General features: G+C 45.9%; 1 protein-coding gene across 2 annotated transcripts in view; it reads left to right on the top strand.

Moving 5' to 3' along the window:
* Positions 1-797: 797 nt before the first annotated feature.
* LMF1 (lipase maturation factor 1) overlaps positions 798-22,946 on the top strand; it is a 349,579-nt gene continuing 327,430 nt past the window's right edge. The window contains exons 1-2 of one of the 2 annotated variants that reach the window (XM_073361771.1): positions 798-1,068; positions 22,150-22,459. In XM_073361771.1, the coding sequence (XP_073217872.1) occupies positions 900-1,068; positions 22,150-22,459 (479 nt within the window). In that variant the 5' untranslated portion in view covers positions 798-899. Of the gene's footprint in view, positions 1,069-22,149; positions 22,460-22,946 lie in introns of those variants that run through there. The other variant, XM_073361772.1, reaches the window with a different exon arrangement.

Here is a 22,946-nt window from a genome sequence, read left to right as displayed (position 1 = left end):
GGGAGGAGATATTCTGCTGGGGTTCATAATCCAGTAATAGGAAGCAAATGTTTCAAACTAGGAAGTTAGGTAGTGGGGGGTTAGCAAGGGCTATGAGGGACAGTCCCAGGTGAACTACAGGTCATTATCAATCTGTTTCCCCCACCCAAGATTTTAAGAAGACCAGACTAGGAGAATCCTGCCTCGCTTCTCCACACTGCAGTGGGCCCTCTGGAATGCTAAGTGGGCAGAGCTGGATTCTTCACAGCTTAAGCCCCGGTGCTGCAGACATTTCAGCATGAACAGGGCTGACTATTCACAGCAGTAAAGTCATGTATTTCTGGGGGGGGGCTTTTCAGCTAAATTTGGCCCAGCTGGGCTAACTTTGGATCTCGGTGCCAGCTGCCTCCTCCTTTCTGTGGATCCAGACTAATACAGCTCTGATATTTGGATCTTTATTAGTTAAAAAACAAAACAAAACAAAAAAAAAAACCCAAACAAACAACCCTCCTCGCTGATTTTAAGGAGGATTCCTGCTCAAAGGCTGAGGGCCCCCTCAGAGCCTTTACTATTTACCTGGCGTTACTACCATGACAGAAAGCAGCAGAGGGAAAGGCTCCCCCAGCTTCCAGGCTGGCTGGCCGCTTGCAGGGCCGGGGCTCTTGCAATCCTGCCCGGGCACAGCGAGGCCCCCCCCCCCCTCTCTCTTTATCTGGGTCCCGCATTCCCCAGCTCTCCCCCCCGGGGTCTTTGCAGAGGGGCCCGCGTTGCAGCAGCCACGTGGCGCCGGCGGACCGTGCAGCCTGGGGCCGAGCAGGGCCGGGGCCCCTGCCCCGGAGAGGAGGGGAGCGGCCCCGGGCGCGGGACCCAATGAGCCGGGGAGGGGAGGCGGCACCCGGCCACCGGCGCATGCTCCAGGCATGGCTGCGCCCGGGGAGACGCTGAGGAAGCGGAGGAGGGGGGGGGAGGACGTCCCCCGGGCCCCCCCCGAGGAGGGGGAGCGGCCCCCCCTTGCCCGGCCCCCGCTGCGCCCGGGCACCTTCTGGCTGAGCAGGATCGTGCTCCTGCGCTGCATAGCGCTGCTCTACTGTGAGTCTCCGCACCCCCCCCCCCGCCCCGGCCAGGCGGGCTGCCCGCCGGCCGAAGCGGGAGCCCCGCTGGCAATGCGGGGTGTGAGCCGCCCCGGAGCCCTGGCCGCGTGTGTCTCGCCTGCCCCCTGCTGCTGGGGGCGCCCTGCTGCTGGGGGCGCCCTGGCCCAGCTGCAGGCCAGCCCGCCCTTCATCCCGGGCACTGCCCCTTCCCCTGGGCTCCCCTCTGCAGCGCCCTGCCAAGGTGGGGTGGGGATTTCCACCCGCTGAGCCCTGGGAAAGTGGCGGTTTACAAAGCCAGAGCACCAAGCCAGCGGGGGTGTGGGAGGGGACCCTTCTGTGTCTGTACAGCGCCCGGCGCAGCCAGGCAGGGAGGCGGCTGAAGAAGGTAAGCTCAGCTGGACTGGGTCCCAGCAATAGTCCGTCTACCCCCGTGCCAGCACCAGAGGCTTCACGAACCGGGCAATTGATCCAGCGGGTCCGGCCCCTGTCATGCAGTCCCGGCTTCTGGCAGTCAACGCTTAGGGACACCCAGAGCATGGGGTTGTATCTCTGAGGGTCTTGACTAATGGTCATTGTTGGAGCTGTTCTCTGGGAACTTGTCTAATTCTTTTTTGAACCCAGTTATGCTTTTTGCCTTCACAACATCCCGTGGCAAGGAGTTCCACAAGTTGACGATGTGTAATGTGAAGTTTTAAACTGGACAGCCCTCGTTTTGGGTGGTTTGTCCCCCGTCCTGAGACAAAACTTGACATGTCATTTTGAAGAGTATGTTGCTCTATCCTGGCTGGCGTGACCTGGCACGCACCAGACCAGCAAGAGTGGGGTGCTCTTCACAGTGGTGTCCCCTGTATGGTGTGACCTCGCATGCAACATGGGGTGGGGTCAGACCGGCGGTGACGAGCCTATGCAGTTCCCGGAGGTACTGAGATGTCTGGTATTCTGGAAGTGTGTGAGTGGCCACCCTTCTCCTAGGTCAAGGGTTCTCAAACTGGGGGTTGGGACCCCTCTGGGGGTCACAAGGTTATTGCTTGGGGGGTTCGCAAGCTATCAGTCTCAACCCCAAACCCCGCTTTGCCTCCAGCATTTATAATGGTGTTAAATATATAAACAAGTGTTTTTAATTTATAAGGGGGGGTCTTACTCAGAGGCTTGCTATGTGAAAGGGGTCACCAGTACAAAACTTTGAGAACCACTGTCCTAGGTGCTATGCGAATACAAATAATACAATAATAATAATAAAAATAATGGGGTATCCACACTGCAATTTCTTCTTGCCTGCTACTCCGGCCCCGGAGTTGGGAATGGACTGTAATCTCACTCCACTTCCTACATCGGGGTTTGCAAGTTGCTGGATCAGTGTAGGGCAGAGGTGGGAGAACTACAGCCAGTGGGCCACATCTGGCCCATGGGACCGTCCTGCCTGGCCCTTGAGCTCCTGGCTGGGGAGGCTCGTCCCCGGCCCCACCCCTGCTGTCCCCCCGCCCCCGCAGCCTCAGTCCGCCATGCCCCTAGGGCTCAGAGAGGTGGGGCTGTGAGCTGCTGCCGGGCGGTGTGGCTGGCTCTGGTGGCCGGAGCTAGCCACAGCCCTGAGCAGCCTGGTAAGGGGGCGGGGAGCAGGGGGCTTGGATAATGGGCAGGAAGTCCCGGTGGGGCAGTCAGGGGACGGGGAACAGCAGGGGTTGGATAGGCGTGGGAGTCCCCGGGGGCCTATGAGGGGGTGGGGGTGTGGATAGGGGTTGGGGCAGTCGGGACAGGGAGTAGGGGGTGGGGAGGTTGGATGGGGGTGGGGTCTTGGGGGGCGGTTAGAGGACAAGGAGCAGCGGGGGTTGGATGGGTCAGAGGTTCTGAGGGGGGCAGTCGGGGTGGGAGGGGGCAGGGGCCAGGATGTTTGGGGAGGCACAGCCTTCCCTACCCAGCTCTCCATACAGTTTCGGAACCCCGATGTGGCTCTCGGGCCAAAAAGTTTGCCCACCCCTGGTGTAGGGGAATTAGACACCTTTTTATTTTTTGGGGGGTGAGGATACACTAGAGTTAAAAAGAATAGCTTTTGAATATGACTTTAATAAGTAGTTTTGTACAATGACTAAATTTATCCACTTTGAATAAAGTGAGATAAACCAGCTCCTGTTCCACACTTAGAGTTTCCTCTATTTATTACACAATACAAGGCCCCTGTCGTCTATACCGCTGCAGTTTCCTCACTGCATATCCTGTGGCCTGCCCCATTCTACCTCCAGGCTTCGTCTTCATTGGTCTGCGTGGAGCTGGCGCAAAGCCCAGCTCAGCGAGGTTATGTCTACACGACAAGCGCGACTGTGACCCAGCCGCAGCACGGCAGCTACACAGCTCTAGCGGAGACGCTTGCTGCAGTGACGTCCGGGCTTTTCCCGTCACCGTAGTAAATCCACCCCCCGAAGAGGCAGGAAGTAGGTCAATGGAAGAACTTTGGAGCGGTGTCTATACTGGGGCTTAGGCTGGTTTAGCTACATCTCTCAGGAGTGTGAGGTTTTCACGCCGCTGGGCTATGTAGCTAGGTTGCCCTGTTTCAAAGGTAGATCAGGTCTGTCAGTGCGGGAGAGAGTCCTTCCTATGCCTGCTCTGTGGTCTCCCATCCTCAGGGTAAGTCTACGCTTAAAACCTTGCATCGGCACAGCTGCCCCAGTGCAGCTGTGCCGCTATAGAACTTTAACGAAGTTGCTCTAAGCTGACGGGAGAGAGCTCTCTCATCAGCGTGGTTAATCTATCTCCTTGAGAGGCGATAGCTGTGTCACCAGGAGAATGTGTCTACGTGGGGGCTTAGGTTGGTATAACTGTGTCACTCCGGGGTGTGGATTTTTCACACCTCTGAATGAGGTAGTTACAGCAGAACCTCAGAGTTACAAACTGACCAGTCAACCACACACCTCGTTTGGGACCGGAAGTGCGCAATCAGGCAGCAGCAGAGACCAAAAAACCCCCCAAATATGGAACTGTGTTAAACGTAAACTACTACTAAAAAAAAAAAAAAAAAAAGGGAAAGCAGCATTTTTCTTCTGCAAAGTAAAGTTTCAAAGCTGTATTAAGTCAACGTTCAGTTGTAAACTTTTGAAAGAACCACCGTAATGTTTAGTTCAGAGTTACAAACAGCCTCCCTTCCCGAGGCGTTCGTAACTCTGAGGTTCTGCTGTATTCCGATGTAGGTCTGTAGTGTAGACCAGTCCTCACTGTGTCATGGAAACTATGGCAGTTCGGCTGTGTTCCAAGGCTTCGAATTCCAGCCTGCCCTCACGTAAATGTTACCATGTATATCGAGTAAATACCCCACCAGGGCATGTCTTTCACCCTGCTCATGCTTTGTATATTTTTGCCAGGGTGTGCAGTATTCTTTGCTATACATGTCTTGTTCTGGGATTCTGAGGCATATCTGTGGCTTTTCCCCTTTTAGGAATACTCCAGATAAATTAACAAGAGGTGGAGATCTCTCTTTTGTGAGTCAGGGTGGTGTGAATGTTTACCTTTGTGAATGTCATTATTTTTTCTTGACTTACATTGATGGTTGCAGATACCAGTAAATGTTGGGTGTTTTTTCCCTTTGTTTTGTTTTTTTGTGGTGAAAATTCTGTCCTTTGGACAAATGGGTCAGTCCATGTCAGATTTGCTTCTGGTGGAAGTGGGACTTTGCATTGCAAAATGACATCCTTCCACCTGCTAAAACTTGCACAAGTTCTTATGGACATAGGTTAATCACAAAGAGCAGTGTTAGTCTGGTAAAAAATATAGATGAGGGCAGGAGAAAGAAAAACAAGACCCCAGTTCTGCAAACAGGCACATGCATAACTTTACTTGGGGGGAGCAGTCCTGTTACCTTTAACTTGTTTACTTATGTGAGTAAAGTGAAGCACATGTTTAAGTGCTGCGGGATTGGGGCCTGAGAGGAGAAGTGTATTGCAGCCTTAACTACGCAGTCGTGACTGTTGCCTTTATAAGAGAGGCTGTGGTTCTTATATCAAAAGATTGATTTTATGGCAAAATCTCAGTGTCTCAGTGTAAGGCTGACTTCCATTTCTGTTTGGTTGTGTGGGTGGCATATAGAAATCTTTATCTGGATTTTAGCAAAGCTTTTTATTGTTTGGGGGAAATCTCCCTCTCTCTCTTAAAATACATTTGAGATGTTTTACATAAGGTTAGTGTGTAACTTCTTTGTCCTATTGTTCTTGTGTGGTAGCATTCCACACAGTCTGGTTGATTTCAGGTTCCACTCCTGTGCTCCTCTCTTATTCAATTCTTTTAATAACAGCCTTCTGTCCTAATGTCTGCTGCATACCCCTTCTCCCTCCCCATCCCCTGCAGAACTCCTTCAAAAGCAGCATGTTTTGTTGCTCACCCAGGATTATAAAATAGTGAGAGCATCCCACTCACCCCAAGGACTGTATCCCCTGCTACTCAATAGACATAATGAATCTCACCATTCTCATCTAGGGTGGAGATAGAAACGCAGGGAAAGAGCAGCTTTGAACATTTCTTCATTGGGAGAGGGAAGTTGTCTCTTCGTCTCAGGGACCTGTCTGGCATTCAGATTTGATCAGGAGATTGGAGGTCCTCGAGAACCAACAGCTGTAGAGAGTCCTCCTGACGATAAGCCTGCGGTGTCAGCAAAATTCCAAGGAGAGCGGGTTCACATCATGAGGCCTGTACACATCTGTTGTGGTTGGACGCATCTGGTAATCTTTACCCTGCCCCAGAGATGATGTGAACTAGGGAAATTCTTCTTATCACCGAGACATGTAGAATTTGCTTCCGCACCTGGACAATAAGAGCCAGCGGTCCCCAAGGACATCAGTGTCACTAAGAACAGCAGTGCTAGAAGTTACCTTTTCTTTATAATGAAAATGGTGAATGGAATAACCAGTTAGAGCATGACGTGGACTCTTTCTGTTCTGGTCTCAGCAAATAGCATTGACAGCAATGTTCAGTGACCGTAAGTGCTGTGCAAAATATTTGCAGTGAAACCCACATGCATAACACACTTTGTTGCAAATTCTAAATTTGACCCTGATCTCTCCACAAGATCAGTAAAGTTTGCAGACCAGCAGCCTGCTTAGTGTGGTTCTTTTGTGTTTTTTTGCATCAAAACCATGCAGAAGTTGCAGTTTGGTGTGATTTTTTTTGACACCTGCTTTATTTCTGGTTTCTCTTGAATTGGCACTGAAAGCCAGGGGTCTGAATCTCCACCCGTTGAAATGTTGATCTCTAACTTGTGGAAATACAGACTGCTGAGTTTCTCACAGCTCAATTTGCTGTTCCATATGCAAAGCTGATTAGTGTTCTTCTCTTGTTATGAAGGCTGTTGCTTTCTAGACATTAATATGGAGCTACAAACACACAGTAAATGTTGTGTGATTGTTTATATTAAGGTTGGCCTGGAGACTTCAACCGAAATATGGGCTTCATTATGCTAGGCCGCGGACAGACCTAGTGAAATCAGCCCTTGCACCAGGCAAAGGCCCAGATGCATGGTGCAGTACATGGGCAGGCTGCTTTCGTTGCTCAAAGCCCCATTCAGTTTGCATGAGCGTAGCAAGCTGCACATGTGCTATGCCAGTGGTTCTCAACACAATGCAGGATCAGAACCTTAATAGACAAGACAGACAAAGGATGAGAGGGGAAACAGACGGAGAAGGGACGTTTCGTTCTCAGGTTTTAGTGTTGTGCTTTTAAGCGGACTCTCTCAGTTTAAAAACCATGCTTCTAAAACCCAAATACCCCCACACCTTACATTACTAATAATACCAAGTTTTTGTAACGGAAAGAGGTTTTTTTTTAAAAAATCTTTTACTTCTTGGTTTTGGCGTAGCCTGGCTCCCGGTTTATTCTTAGTCTCTCTTGTTTTGGTTCTTACACACTACCTCAGTGCTGAAGTTGAAGTTCATCTGGTTAAAAGGAAACTTCTGTTTGATTAGAATTAAAGAGGGTAATAGTGGAAAGTTTCACCCCCCCCCCTTGGTCTTACATTTTGTAAAAACTTAATGTTGCCAAAACCTGAATTTTTGGGCTAAGTTTGGCATGGGTTAATTTTGAGTCCAAGTGTCATTGGAAGTGTGTTTGTTGACTAATACCGCTGCACTGTATGCTGTGAGGACGCACTGCTGCTTATCGAATTTTGCAATGCAGGGCTGAAATTAATCAGCATGACTTCAAAATAAAGAGATTGTGAGCCACAAAATCCCTAGGCCATGTTAGAACTCCGCTAGCTTTTCTGTCAAGGGAGGAGAGAGTGAAGTATCTGTGTAAGGGTGGGACACTTTCAAGTGAGACAGGGCTGCCTTTTGATCTCAGTTGGGATTCTGGGTTAACAACAGCGGGAAACAATTTTAAGCCTCTGGGTCAAGCAGATATTTAGACCTCGTTTCTGAAGATGGAACAACTTACTTTGACAGATTCTCCCCCCCCCCCCCCCCCCCCCCGGCTCCCCTTCTGCGTACACTCAGTAAACTGTGACGGTTGCTTCAGACTTATTGAGGAAATGGCTGATGCCATTATGACAGACTGACATTCCTCAGTGGTGGGATGTTTTCCCCTTCTTCCATTTCACCCCTCCGATAACGGTTAACCATGCCGTTTTCATTTACGCCGGGTTTGAAGAATGCCTCTCATGGGGGCTTGTATTAAAATGTGGTGGAAAATTGGTCATTCTCTGACAGTTATCAGCTCCTGCATTCCAGCGTGGCTGTAGCAAGCTAGAGGGGAGGCCTGGGGGTTTTGCTGGTGTGTGTGTGCGTGTTTGTGTGTGTGAAGGATCTTCCCCTGTTATGAAAGAGAACCATGGAACAAACACAGTTCTCAATGGCAGTGAAGTGAGGGGAAGGATCATGAACAGGGTTTCTCCTTGGAAGGGATCTCCCCTTTTTTATGTGGAAAGGGGGTTTTAGTCTCATCCCTTGCCGCAGGGTCTAGGATCTGTGCTTGTGGAGTGAAGGCAGGGGATGTGAGATGGGTTCAATAACCTGTTCATTGTCTTCTCTGCTTCTCTTTTCTGCTCCCTTTCCCAGGTAACTGACAAGGGTGCTGTGGATAACCTTCCCATTCTTTCAAAGGGGGTTTCCAGGCGTGGTCACAAGCTGGGAAGTCCCTGGCCATGAGACTGCTTTGGCACAGTGCTGTTAGGGAGGCAGGTTGGTGAAAGGAAGGAGCAAAGGACCAGATGGCTCGAGAAGGAGGCACTGAGTCCCTGCAGCATGGGTGGCTTGTTGCCTTCCATCAATCAAATGAGATCTGCGTAAGGTTGGGCATTTGACTGGTCCAGAAATAAATGGTCAATTGACTGATCAGATATTTTGAAATAATGTCAAAAATGGTCACATATGTGAAGCACTAATTGATCAGAACAATGACTCCCCTCCCAAAAAAGTAAGACTTTATGGTCTCCAGTAGGTTTAGCTTTAGATAGAAACTTATGCCAAATTACAACCCCCCTCCCCACCCCAAGTTATGTAACTGAGTGATTCATTTAGCTCAGAAGAATGTGACAAGCAATTAAACAAAGTTCTGAAAGATGGAGGAATGGTGCCACAATGCAATTAACAAGGTCGGCCATCGCCTATGTCAGGGCTTGCTTACGGGAATCTTTGACCGTAGTCAAACAATAAGCGGTCAAATAATGCAGTTGACCGACTGGCTCATCCTAAATCTGTGGGATTTGGTGGCCAAAACTCCTGCTGCTGCCATGACTAGAGCAGAATTCAGAAGGGAATGGGAAAGATGTAGAGAAACCACCCTGTGGTTTCCTCCCTGTACTGAGTACATACCAGTGGGATTTTCCTAATTGAATGCTAAGGATATTGGAAGATACAGGCATGTAGGGCTGGTTCAGTGCATCCCATGAATTCATGAGGGTAGCCACCACTCTATATTTGCAAAGTAGACAGTACTTAGTACTTTTAATTAGCTGGGTAATTCTTGCAACATCTCTCTGTAGGTTAGGTATTGAGGGCCTGGTTCTCCGCTCCATCGTTTTACCTTTGCCAAGTGAGAGTAAAACACTGCCCATTCGGAATGAATTGTGTGGGGCAGAAGGGAATCTTATTTGGGGATCTGAGAGGAGGAATTTAAGTGCCTTGTCCAAGCAAATCGAAACAGCAAATCTGTGGCAGACTCAAGATTACGACTCCAGAGTTGAGTGGCTTCTAGCTGCATGCTCAATCTATTAGAGACCACACTGTGTCTCCGTTAATTGTCTTTTTATACAGTCCTATAGCATCTGGATGCTATAATAGTAATTAAAACAAGTAGAAGAGTTGTCTAAGACATATGCTCATTTAAATGATACTTAAACAAAAGCTTGTATAGCATCTTTCATGAAAACCAGATTCCAAAATGATTTATTGAGATGCAGTACAGGTACAAAGTTAAATATAAGAAATAATAGCAGGACGCAAAGGCAATGCGGAATAAGTTTGATAGCTAATTAGAGTCGGTTTTCCATTCTGATCTTTGTTCTTGGGTGTTCCTGTATCCTTGAAAACTATTACATTGATTCCCGTTTTAAAAAAATAAGGAAACCCTCTTGAGATTTTGTTGGAAGTTGCAGCAGCTATTACTAATTAAGGAAATAGATCAACAACATCCAGGGATTGAATGTTTGTTTTTTGATCACTGGTTTTGAGCAAAGTCTATAGGTCCTAACATCATGTGTACAGCAGTGGTTCCCGTCCTCTCTCTTTCCCCCCCGATCATTTCTGATGTGTGAATGCCCATATGCATGTAAAAACCCATTTTGGGCACTTGGGGATTTCAAGGTTCTATTTAGAAACCCCCTTCTGCAATGTGACCCATACTCTGTAAAGTACTTTGAGATGAAAGGCATCATATAAATCTAATTCTCCTTCTCTGTAAATATTAAATAGTACTAATTTTTCCCCCAATAAGTGGGGACCTACTCAAAAATGGTTGAAGCTTATAACTTTATTCTTCCTAACCCTTAAATCTCAAAACCTAAAATCTTCTCAAGGGAGTGAGTGTTCGTGACAAAAGGACTCGGCTGCCTGAAAATTCCCCCCCTCCACCCCATGATCCTGTTACTTTGAAAGGCTTGCAGTTGTTTTCAGACCATCTCGTCTGGATTACAATATATCCTTTGCATTTTTTTTCCAGTGTAAAATTTTAATTGACACACTTGGACTTTAGTCAACTACTCTATAAAACGAAGACCGTACATTAGCACTGTATAAAACAAAGACCGTACATTAGCACTGTATCCCTTCAGCAAGTTGGATGCCACCAGTTAAATTGTGGAAGGAGGAGCTCTGTAAGGAAGACAGAAGCATATTTGGCACTAAACACTACACTTTCACTTCAGTAAAATAGCTTCATGAATAACAGGCATTGATAGCTCCAGGGGAATGATAACAAGATTGGAGTGAGAGAGAATTTGTCTCTCTAAGGTCAGCAGTTCAGCTAGATTTGGTTTGAACTAGAAAGGTATTTCAGAGATGTCCTTAAGCTGGACGTTAATCTGTTATTTGATTTGCTTTAAAACAAATAACTGTACTTTGTTCAGAGACTTGTGGGCTATGAAGAGTGGCATATTTTCTTATTTGCCTTCATGTTATTTTGAACAAAGTAGTGAGAGAATCTTTTTTTTCTTTTAAATAATCATTAGCTGTGCTGTTAATGGCACATCTAATAAAATGAAGAATTTCAATACCAGATGTACTTTTCGCCATGTTTATCCTCTGAATCTCAGCTTTGATGATGCTGTGTTGGTTAGTTTCACTTTCCGGCTCTCCTCACTGCTAGCACAGGGCTGTGGTATTTGGGTTTCCAATCCTGCAGTGGAGTGTGTCAATTGAAAATAAGATGTTTTGCTCGATTCGTTAATAATATGTAAAAACTGCAGCCACTTTTTTTTTTTTCTGTAACAAAATCTAGATTTCAGGCCTAAACTAAGTTGCCAGCATCCACTCAACATGGTATCTTTTTTACAATGCTTTTGTCAGGTCAAAGGTGAAGTTGATTTATGGCCCTAGGTATGTAAAATATAGTTTGCTTTTCGTGCAAAGATCTATGCTCTCGGTTCATTTCTTCTTGTGGTTTGGGCTTTAAGTAGAAGATAAGACTTTTTTTTTTTTTTTTAATGGAGGGCGGGGGCGGAGTAGGAGTGGAAGGGGGGAAACGTGACCGGAAAGTTTTGGATTTCACATCTTTAAATCTTTACAGAGCATGAAGAATGGGATTCTCTCTTTCTTTTACCATGACAGGCTGCGGCTGGATTGGGAAATGGAGCCGAGGTGACAGGGCAAAATGCATAAGACCAAATAATTCCAGCTTGGTGTTTCTCTGTACTGCCTGTCCCAGTTGTTTGTTGGTAGCATGTGATGGGATCAAAGAGGGAACGTATCCTGTCTTGGAGTTTTTATGTGAATGGAAATGTACAGGAATGCACCTTCTGAGGTGAAAATAAGTAGTGAGCGTCGATTAACAGTTGATGACAATTTACATGCCTTACTTCCATAAAGACCAGCTTGCGTCGGGTAGGGGAGGCTGATCCCACCTGAGCTGTCAAGGGCTCTGACTACCTCTTGTGTGGGCGGAAGCACGGGTCTCTCTTCAATTAATTGTCAAGCTGTAACGGAGCCTCAGTAACAGCAACATGCTTCGAAGAGGAAATGTCACAAACTGGCCAGGTAAATTGATGCAGTTTAAGATACTCAAGTACAGGGAGCAGCAGGAGATGATAAAAGCGTCAGGGAGAAAGTGGCCTGAACAGTTAGAAGGAAACTGACTCTTCCTGGCAGACTAAGTAGCTGGAGTTGGAGTCTTTCAGAGATGACTTGGGTTTTTTGGGAGTTGATTTAAAGCAATCTTGAGTGTGCTGAGAAGCCACAGATGATAACACAGGTTCCGAGATGCGTGAAAGCTAAATTCCGGTTACCGTCAGCTGGATGTGGGAAGGAGAACTGCGGGAAAACTTGTCTGAATGTGAGAAAGAAGGTTAAGTGTATTGTAGATTCTTAGAAAATTGCTCCGTTCTTTGAGGTTTGTGTGTGGGTCTCTAGTCTGTAAGCTGATACCAGAAACTATGGAGCAACATGGTCCAGGGGATTTGAACACTGGACTGGGTGTAGTGACATTGGGGGTCTGTTCCTGGCTCCGTCACCGGCCTGCTGTGTGGCCTTGAGCATGTCCTTTCTGAGGGCTTGTCTACATGGGGCAGTAATGTGGACTACGGGGGTGTGATTTCTACAGCGTACTAGAGTGTTGCATGTTAATTGGTCCGTGTAGACCAGGCTGGTGTGCATTTAAGTTCCTTAGTGCTTTGTAACATGGTGATGTGAACTACTACAGCGCTACATTAAAAGGGAGCTTTTAGTGTGCATTAGCCACGTCTACCTGGGCCAATTAATAGTGCAACACTTTAGTGTGCTGTGGAAGTTACACCCCTGTAGACCACATTACTGCCCCGTATAGACAACCTGAGCCTCTGTTTCTCCTCTCCCCTTTGTCTTGTCTATTCAGATTGTAAGCGTTTCAGAGCGTGGGTGTATTTGTTTGTACAGCGCCTAGCACAATGAGCAATCTAGGAGCTCCTGTAATATAAGTAAGTAGTAATGTCTGCAATGGAGTTTTTCGTTTGGGTATGACAAAAACAAAACCAACCTGCCCCCCCTGCAATCAGAGAAATGAACAGAGTTGGGATTCATGAGATTCTGGGTTCAAATCCCAGCTCTGCTACTGACTTGCTGAGCAGTCTTGGACAAGTCACTTAATCTCTCTCTTCGATGCGCTCCTCACCCCGCAAACCTCACACGTCCCCTGCCTCCAGTGATTACAAATTATTAAAATGGGGATTGTACATAACTACCTCACAGGGCTGTTCTGAAGTTTAGTTAATATTCTTACAGCACTTTGAATGTGGTATTATTGTTTATAATAAATGCAATCAACTTTCTAAGTGACGGTAACCTGAGTAAGGCGTTTAGTGATATTTTCTATATTTGAGCTACAAACTTTTTTTGAGAATGCTAAAGATTTTTTTAAAAGCATGGGTGTTTAAATGTACACACTGATAATAAACACTTGTGTTAATGGATTTGTACAAGAGTTTGGAATGAAATGATAGATTTATCTCATGTGTTTAACACAGGGAGCAATACACAACGTACATGGAGAATTTTCCTTTGTGTTTTTGCACAGATTTGCCGTGCTGTTTGGTGGCATAACAATTTACAGATTACAAAGCTAAGGGTTTGATTGTTGGAATGAATAATACATCCATCCACATCTACAAGTAAACAAGTGCAAACTCCAAAATAGAGTGAAGTGTCCTGGGGCCTAATTTCTGTTAAAGTCACTGGAAGTCAAAGTGGACTTTGAATCAATCCCTATGCCAACATGTTCCAACATGGACATTAGGCTGCTCATCATCCGCTCTGTCATTCGAATTCTGTATCATGTTACACACTGGGGCAAAAGTTTATCCATGTGGTATGGATGTGAAACTGCCAAGGGCATATTAATTCCATTCTTCTGTCACGTGTTTAAACTGCTCTTGAAGTCAAAATAAATGCTTGGAATTGAGATGAGCTGTCAGCTACTGCATTGCATGAAGTTTGCAAATGCAGTTGTCGAGTTTGACACTCTGTTCTCCCCAGCACATAAGGACTTGTCCGCGTGGGCTCCTCGTAAAGGGTGAAATGCTCTTTCCTGCAGAAAGCCTGGCTTAATGGGCTTTGTCAAAGCATGCTCAGGGCAGGGTGGGCTTCTCCTGGTTAGGATGCATGGTCACCCTGCAGCTGCCTCTGTGACAGCTGTACTGCCAGCTAGTCTGAGGGACAGAAATCTTGTGCATAGAGCACTGGACTGGCAGGTAGGAGAAGATGGGAAGTCTGTCTCCTGTTCTAGCACTGTGAGACTTTGGGCAAGTTTCTGTCTCTGGAGAATGGAGATGATGATGCTTGACATGAGCGTTGTGAGGCTTTACTCCTGAATGTTTGTAATGTGCTTTGAGATGCTCAGATAGAAGACACTAGAGAGGGGCAACGTGTCCTTGCTATGCATGGGCAGTTCGGTTACTGGCCTGACCAAACTTTTGTGCCTTTGTTTGGCTCTAGGTTCCAGCCTTTTGCACTCATGGCTGATAGAGCTGGAGAGCACTGCAAAGCAGTGCAGTCAGTCCTGTGGATGTGACGGGGGGAACATGTTGCAGTTGAGGAAGGTGGAAGGTCGAACAGTCACGCTTCCGGCTGGCTGAAGATCAAAGATCAATGTTCTTGTGAACTTCGGTGTCTTATATCTATATTCACACACACATATGTATATATATACACATACACACATAATCGGATTATATAGCTGAAGTGTAGTAATATGTACCTGAGTATATTGACTGCCCTCTAGTGGTAGTTCTAATTATAATACTACTTAGTGCAGGAAATGAGTGTTGGAAGAACCCAGAAATGTTAACAGGAAGGTGAGCATAATTGAGTCTTGTGGGAAGAATAAAGTCTGGTGGATTGTAAGCAGCAAACTGCAAGGTCTGTGGCTTTCCATATACATCTCTACATAAATGTGTGCATGTATAGTATTGTACGCATGTGAATAATATGGTATAATAGTGGTGACATAGGTCTTCATAGTTTGGAGGTATAATGGAGTGACATTTGGGAGGAAACATAAGGACTTACCTGGGTAAGATGAGTTTTTAACCACATTAGAAAATTTCCTAATGTGAATTGATTACAAAATTGTTACGTTAAAAGTTCCAGAAATATAAACAGCAGGCTGGCTAACCTAGTGAGGAGGGCTTTAAACTAGGTTCACCGGGGGAAGGAGACCAAAGCCCTGAGGTAAGTGGGAAAGCGGGATACCGGGAGGAAGCACAGGCAGGAATGTCTGTGAGGGGAGGGCTCCTGCCTCATACTGGGAATGAGGGGCGATCAACAGGTTATCTCAAGTGCTTATATACAAATGCACAAAGCCTTGGAAACAAGCAGGGAGAACTGGAGGTCCTGGTGATGTCAAGGAACTATGACATGATCGGAATAACAGAGACTTGGTGGGATAACTCACATGACTGGAGTACTGTCATGGATGGTTATAAACTGTTCAGGAAGGACAGGCAGGGCAGAAAAGGTGGGGGAGTAGCACTGTATGTAAGGGAACAGTATGACTGCTCAGAGCTCCGGTACGAAACTGCAGAAAAACCTGAGTGTCTCTGGATTAAGTTTAGAAGTGTGTGCAACAAGAGTGATGTAGTGGTGGGAGTCTGCTATAGACCACCGGACCAGGGGGATGAGGTAGATGAGGCTTTCTTCCGGCAGCTCACGGAAGCTACTAGATCGCATGCCCTGATTCTCATGGGTGACTTTAATTTTCCTGATATCTGCTGGGAGAGCAATACAGCGGTGCATAGACAATCCAGGAAGTTTTTGGAAAGCGTAGGGGACAATTTCCTGGCGCAAGTGCTAGAGGAGCCAACTAGGGGGGGGCGCTTTTCTTGACCTGCTGCTCACAAACCGGGTAGAATTAGTGGGGGAAGCAAAAGTGGATGGGAATCTGGGAGGCAGTGACCATGAGTTGGTTGAGTTCAGGATCCTGACGCAGGGAAGAAAAGTAAGCAGCAGGATACGGACCCTGGACTTCAGGAATGCAGACTTCGACTCCCTCAGGGAACGGATGGCCAGGATCCCCTGGGGGACTAACTTGAAGGGGAAAGGAGTCCAGGAGAGCTGGCTGTATTTCAAGGAATCCCTGTTGAGGTTACAGGGACAAACCATCCCGATGAGTCGAAAGAATAGTAAATATGGCAGGCGACCAGCTTGGCTTAATGGTGAAATCCTAGCGGATCTTAAACATAAAAAAGAAGCTTACAAGAAGTGGAAGGTTGGACATATGACCAGGGAAGAGTATAAAAATATTGCTCGGGCATGTAGGAATGATATCAGGAGGGCCAAATCGCACCTGGAGCTGCAGCTAGCCAGAGATGTCAAGAGTAACAAGAAGGGTTTCTTCAGGTATGTTGGCAACAAGAAGAAAGCCAAGGAAAGTGTGGGCTCCTTACTCAATGAGGGAGGCAACCTAGTGACAGAGGATGTGGAAAAAGCTAATGTACTCAATGCTTTTTTTGCCTCTGTTTTCACTAACAAGGTCAGCTCCCAGACTGCTGCGCTGGGCATCACAAAATGGGGAAGAGATGGCCAGCCCTCTGTGGAGATAGAGGTGGTTAGGGACTATTTAGAAAAGCTGGACGTGCACAAGTCCATGGGGCCGGACGAGTTGCATCCGAGAGTGCTGAAGGAATTGGCGGCTGTGATTGCAGAGCCATTGGCCATTATCTTTGAAAACTCGTGGCGAACGGGGGAAGTCCCGGATGACTGGAAAAAGGCTAATGTAGTGCCAATCTTTAAAAAAGGGAAGGAGGAGGATCCAGGGAACTACAGGCCAGTCAGCCTCACCTCAGTCCCTGGAAAAATCATGGAGCAGGTCCTCAAGGAATCAATCCTGAAGCACTTGCATGAGAGGAAAGTGATCAGGAACAGCCAGCATGGATTCACCAAGGGAAGGTCATGCCTGACTAATCTAATTGCCTTTTATGATGAGATTACTGGTTCTGTGGATGAAGGGAAAGCAGTGGATGTATTGTTTCTTGACTTTAGCAAAGCTTTTGACACGGTCTCCCACAGTATTCTTGTCAGCAAGTTAAGGAAGTATGGGCTGGATGAATGCACTATAAGGTGGGTAGAAAGCTGGCTAGATTGTCGGGCTCAACGGGTAGTGATCAATGGCTCCATGTCTAGTTGGCAGCCGGTATCAAGTGGAGTGCCCCAAGGGTCGGTCCTGGGGCCGGTTTTGTTCAATATCTTCATAAATGATCTGGAGGATGGTGTGGATTGCACTCTCAGCAAATTTGCGGATGATACTAAACTGGGAGGAGTGGTAGATACGCTGGAGGGGAGGGATAGGATACAGAAGGACCTAGACAAATTGGAGGATTGGGCCAAAAGAAATCTGATGAGGTTCAATAAGGATAAGTGCAGGGTCCTGCACTTAGGACGGAAGAACCCAATGCACAGCTACAGACTAGGGACCGAATGGCTAGGCAGCAGTTCTGCGGAAAAGGACCTAGGGGTGACAGTGGACGAGAAGCTGGATATGAGTCGGCAGTGTGCCCTTGTTGCCAAGAAGGCCAATGGCATTTTGGGATGTATAAGTAGGGGCATAGCGAGCAGATCGAGGGACGTGATTGTTCCCCTCTATTCGACATTAGTGAGGCCTCATCTGGAGTACTGTGTCCAGTTTTGGGCCCCACACTACAAGAAGGATGTGGATAAATTGGAGAGAGTCCAGCGAAGGGCAACAAAAATGATTAGGGGTCTGGAACACATGACTTATGAGGAGAGGCTGAGGGAGCTGGGATTGTTTAGCCTGCAGAAGAGAAGAATGAGGGGGGATTTGATAGCTGCTTTCAACTACCTGAAAGGGGGTTCCAAAGAGGATGGCTCTAGACTGTTCTCAATGGTAGCAGATGACAGAACGAGGAGTAATGGTCTCAAGTTGCAGTGGGGGAGGTTTAGATTGGATATTAGGAAAAACTTTTTCACTAAGAGGGTGGTGAAACACTGGAATGTGTTACCTAGGGAGGTGGTAGAATCTCCTTCCTTAGAGGTTTTTAAGGTCAGGCTTGACAAAGCCCTGGCTGGGATGATTTAACTGGGAATTGGTCCTGCTTCGAGCAGGGGGTTGGACTAGATGACCTTCTGGGGTCCCTTCCAACCCTGATATTCTATGATTCTATGATTCTATGAAACGCTTGTAAAAAAAAAAAAAAAAAATCTTCATTTTGTGAGAAGTCTTCCCCCCCACCCCCGCAAAAAAACTGTACAATTCTTAGATGTGCCGTTCATGCCAACTTATAATAGATATTTGCTGCTTTTAAACTTAAATACCCGGTACAATATTCTGCATATATAGTGTATACTTTTCTTCAATTGCCGTAGTGTATATTTTTCCTAATTTGCCCTTTCCTTGTTTATCTTGCTTACAGTGCAGGAGTCTAATTTAGATTTTTTTTCGAAACTGATTAGCAGTTATGGGTTGGGTCAACAATTTGTGCAGCATTTAGAGGTAAATTTGATTAGCACTTTTTGAAAACTCGGCAGCAAATTGCAATGCTAATCAAGGTAAATCAAGCCATGTAGGGTTTTTTAAGGGCAGAGAATTTTTTTTTAACCAAAGCAGAGATATTAAGTTGTCTGATGTTGGGGAGCCTTATAATTCTGCTGGTTTCGTGTACTGAATCTTTTAGTTTTACAGTTCTGAGAAGAGCTTTGGTTTAAAAAAACACAAAACCCACCAGCATAAGGAATACTTTATATATATATATATATATTTACATTTTACTTAGCTTATTGTCTTCAGAAGACAACTCTTAAGCTTTATGGTCAGTGTGTCCTTTTCTATCTCTAATCTAATGAAATGCCCTGCTTGGCTTTGTCGGTTTTTGTGTAAAATAGGTCAGTGAGGTTTCTTTAAAAGAAAAAATCTGCTGGTTTCCTGATTGAAAACCCATTGAAGTCAATGGGAATCCTTCTGTTAATTTCCGGTAGGCCCTTAGTGCTCATTCAGGAGAGAGCAAGAAGATAAATTTGGGTGTAATGCCAGAGTAATGGTTTTAAAGGGATTATTAAACAAATGCCACTGGAGATCCTTGTGTGTGTGTGTTCGGGGGGAGATGGTGGTGCAGTATTTTGATCATTATTAATCTGAAGCATGTTTCTTTCCTTCTCAAATGAGTTGGGGAGTTAGTTCAGGTTTAAAATATAATCTGAGGACCAGATTTAGACCCTGAGTGTTTGAGTGCGGACAATGGTGCGTGTCAAGAGCCTGATCCTGCCAGTCATTCAGCACCTCTCAGGAGACTCTAAGAACCTTGCAGGACTGGGCCCTTTGACGCTATATATAGACTGGCTGCAGCACCCCACAACGGGATTATTCCTGCCATGGGATCTGTACGAGGTGGGAGATGGGTCACATGCTGACCCCAACCTTCCTCCTGGTATACCCCTTTCATTCTCGATGTAGCAGTTGGGCCCTGATTTGTATAGTTAATCAAACCTCCAGGTCACAATGCTTCCAAGTTGCAGCAAAGCTTGGCTTCGCATACAGAATTTGCAGAGGGAGCCCATATCCACGGGAAAATAACAGTGAGCACAGTTCCATATACCTGCACCAGGATTTATGCATGCACTATGTTTAGATATGTTGCTGTCTGTGGACATCAAAATTGTTGTCCGCACCACAGCATCCCTCAGTTTAGGATGGATTTGAGCATGAGTGAGGAGGGGGGAAATAATCAGTGGTGTAGCATTTTCAATTTTGTAAGACTTGTTGCTGTAAGTGACGTGGCCAGTAATCGGATAATGCTTGAAACAGGGAGTGAAATGTATGGAGCCTAATCAGGAAATATTGTCCCTCATCATTTCTCTGACAGAGGAGATGACTGCAGTTACAAACTGCAAGCTGGTAACTGGCGGAGATTCCTAAAATATGAGATAATTCCTAGAAACTGACCGACTTTCTCTGCAGTACATCAAATTCTAGGTCTATGATCTGTAATTAAATTGCTTATATACTGTTAAAAAAAGCATTTGGCTGTTCTTAGATTGTCCAGTTGAAGGATGTAGGTATTATAAGTAGGAGAGCTGTAGTGACATGTAAAAGTAGCAATTTATAGGACAAGAAAATATTAAGTCTTCACATTTTGAACATGCCAGTATGTGAGAGGATACAGGGATCCAACCCATAGCATAACTACACTCTTACGACTAAAATAGTTGCATTCTTGTGAGCATTAACTATCAAATGGCCAAATTAACTTGAAGCATCCTAGATACTGAATGTTATCTCATGAGCCATCACATTAACGTATCAGGGTATTTTTAAACATGGTTCTGTGAAAGAAAAATTCTAATATGTGGGAGTTTTATACAGATTTTTTTCCAAAGCTAGGCTATACCACTGCAAATAGAACCTCTTCTCTGTGTGCTGTGGGTTAATTATTGCCCAAAGCATTAGAAAACCGTTATTACAAATTAAAATCGGCACTCTCCATGCATGCTGTTGAATATTTACATTGTACAGTATTTTGAATGTTGCCTTCAGATAATGAAAATATCTTGGGGGAAAAGTAGGAGAGGAAGATGGTGCAGCTATCCCCATCCTGCTAAAATCAGAGGGGTGTTGTCCCTCCTCTACCTAGCTTGAGTAAGGGGGTTTCCCTACAGCTCCTCATATGCCTGGGCTATTGCAATGAGAGCTCCCTCCCCCTCCCCCCCCCCCGCCCCAACGTTACGTTCTCCTTTAACCACTGTTTATATGGAGTGGTTTCCAATCCAGCCAAGGCCTCCAAGTGCCTTGCAAACATGAAAGCGTTAGCTTGACAACCGCATCATTAGGCAGGCTAATACCGAACGCAGACGAGGAAAGTCACCCACTGAGTGTGTGGCGGAGCTGGGCCAAGAACCTAGGAGTCGTCTGCTAAGGGACCTGGTGACTTTTGCTAAGTCCTCTGCCTTGACCGCAATATGGCCCTTTCCTTTTTGTTGAAAATACTTTGTCCTGACATAGAAGTAAATGCCTCCAGAGGGCCATGAAATGCCATTCCTATGCTTGCGTTTCCTAGAGGACAGCAAAGACTATCACGGCTTCAGGATTCCCTGAATCCTCTTTCTCTCCAAGATACTGTAAGGAGGTATGGCCTATATGGTGTTCTTTTCACAATGTACCTTAAATCCCCATTTGAGACTCTCTTTCCCCATAGAAGAGTGTTCACTGGAATTGATACACAAGAGAGGTTTAATATGAAGTGGTCATATTGAAATGATGCATCAGAAATGATAGTGGGCCAAATTCTTATTAGGATCTGGCCGCTTTGCACCACCCAGACAGCACAAAAAGGATGAGTACTGGCTGTAGCTGGCCAGCTGAAAATTCCCCTGGCCTGGGAGAACTCTTGGAGGGTATCAAACTGGTGGAGCTGGCTCCTGCATCTGTCCATGCCCTGGGTAGATTGGTGCATGATCCTTTGAGGACCACATGTTGACAGTTAAAGCAGCCTCTAAGCTATACCTCTCAGACTGGTGTCAGCATAGACAGTCCCTCATCATCAGGCAGCTGTAACGAGCATCTTGCCACCCCTCCACTCTCTGGCACTGAGTGGAACTTGGCTACAGGAGAGAATCTGCCTTGTTGTGACTATGATGTGTCCTCTTTGCTGACTTTTTGTTAGCAGCACTTGCCATCTCCCTCCTGAAAGCTGTGAACCACATTCTCTTTCCTGAGGGCATGGGAGTGGATGGGTAACTGACTTAGCAGCCTTTGATCTGGGTGGCAAGTGCTAATGCTACTGTTGGTATTAGAGAGGGATCCAAAGATACTCAGAAGTTGGCAGGTCTGATCTCAGTTATCTCTGTTTACCATTTGAGGCACTGATGTCTAATGAACAGAACAATTGCCTGAGTTCTGCTCCTAACTCTGTGTGTGTGACCTTGGGCAAGTTGCTTAATCTTGCTGTTTCCATGTACTCACTGGTAACATCGGGATGCTGCATATCGCGCGTGTGTGTGGGTGGGTCTGGGTGGGATTGTGAGGTTTAGCTGATGTTGTGTAAAACATTTCATTTGAGACCGTTGGAAGAAAGACTCTATGCAAGTGCAAAACAATATCATTTGGTTCCTGGGTCTGAGTGTGTTGTTTCTATATTAGATTTAGCTCGGGGGGTGGCTGATGATTTCTTTAGTAATTTGTTGCTATTGCTACTGACATTGCCAGCAACCAATGAAATATCCATCTTGGAGAAACTCCTATTTTCCCCAAAACAGACTCTGCATAAATTCCCTGTACTAAGGGATACAGTGTTTATGGGATTCCCATGCCTTATTTATCAAATTGAATAGAAGTGGCTGTTTTGTATACTATTGGAGAGAAGGAGGTGTTAATGCATTCATACCCAATGCACAGATACACCTCCACCATGCTGGGCTTGAAAGATGTCCCTCTGTGATGGTTTTTAATGACATTTTCATTTTTGTTTTTTTTCTCCTAGTTGTCGCTTTTTTGGTGGCGTACCATCAAAACAAGCAGCTGATAGGGGAGAAGGGACTGCTGCCATGCAAACTGTACTTGCAGAACGTCAAACGGTATTTCAAAGGGAAGATTAACCTGGATTCCTTGAACTATGCCCCAACCATCATCTGGTTCCTGGACTGGTCTGATATGGACAGAAACCTGGACTACCTTGCTGGCCTTGGCTTGGGAGTTTCGGCTTACGTGTTGGTCACTGGATGTGCAAACATGATCCTTATGGCCATTCTGTGGATTCTCTACCTCTCGTTGGTTAACGTTGGACAGATCTGGTAGGTTGACAAACTTTCTCCTCTGATTTTCTCTTTGTAATTTCTCACCATGCATTGTACAGATAAGCTTTTGTGCTCCTGAAAGATGGAGACATGGTAAGTCATTACATAGGCACATTGAAGAAACAATGTACTCTTCAGAAAGAAAAATACAGATTGGCTAACTCGTTATGGGCCTAATTCTGTTCTTGCCTGAATCTTACACTGGTGTAACACCATTAATTTTGACAGAGTGCCTCCTGATTTACATCATTGTGAGTAAGAACAGAATCAGGCCGATAACATAACTGTAGTACATGGTATCCCTGCAGTGGGGCATATTCTTTCCTTACGCTAGCTAGGTAACTCATTAGCTTTTGGTTTGAGCAAGATTATTCTTTCATTTAAAGCTGGATCAGCACCAGCCCCGTCTCATGAATAGATTACAGCATGTTATCTTTGTGCCTGGTTAAAATAAAATTTAAAACGCTCAACATTTTAAATATAA

Source organism: Lepidochelys kempii, chromosome 10 (genome assembly GCF_965140265.1).
Source record: "Lepidochelys kempii isolate rLepKem1 chromosome 10, rLepKem1.hap2, whole genome shotgun sequence".
In the NCBI taxonomy this organism is placed as follows: domain Eukaryota; kingdom Metazoa; phylum Chordata; order Testudines; family Cheloniidae; genus Lepidochelys; species Lepidochelys kempii.
Note: the sequence above shows the minus strand (reverse complement) of the source record. Positions and strands in the feature narration are given on the sequence as shown.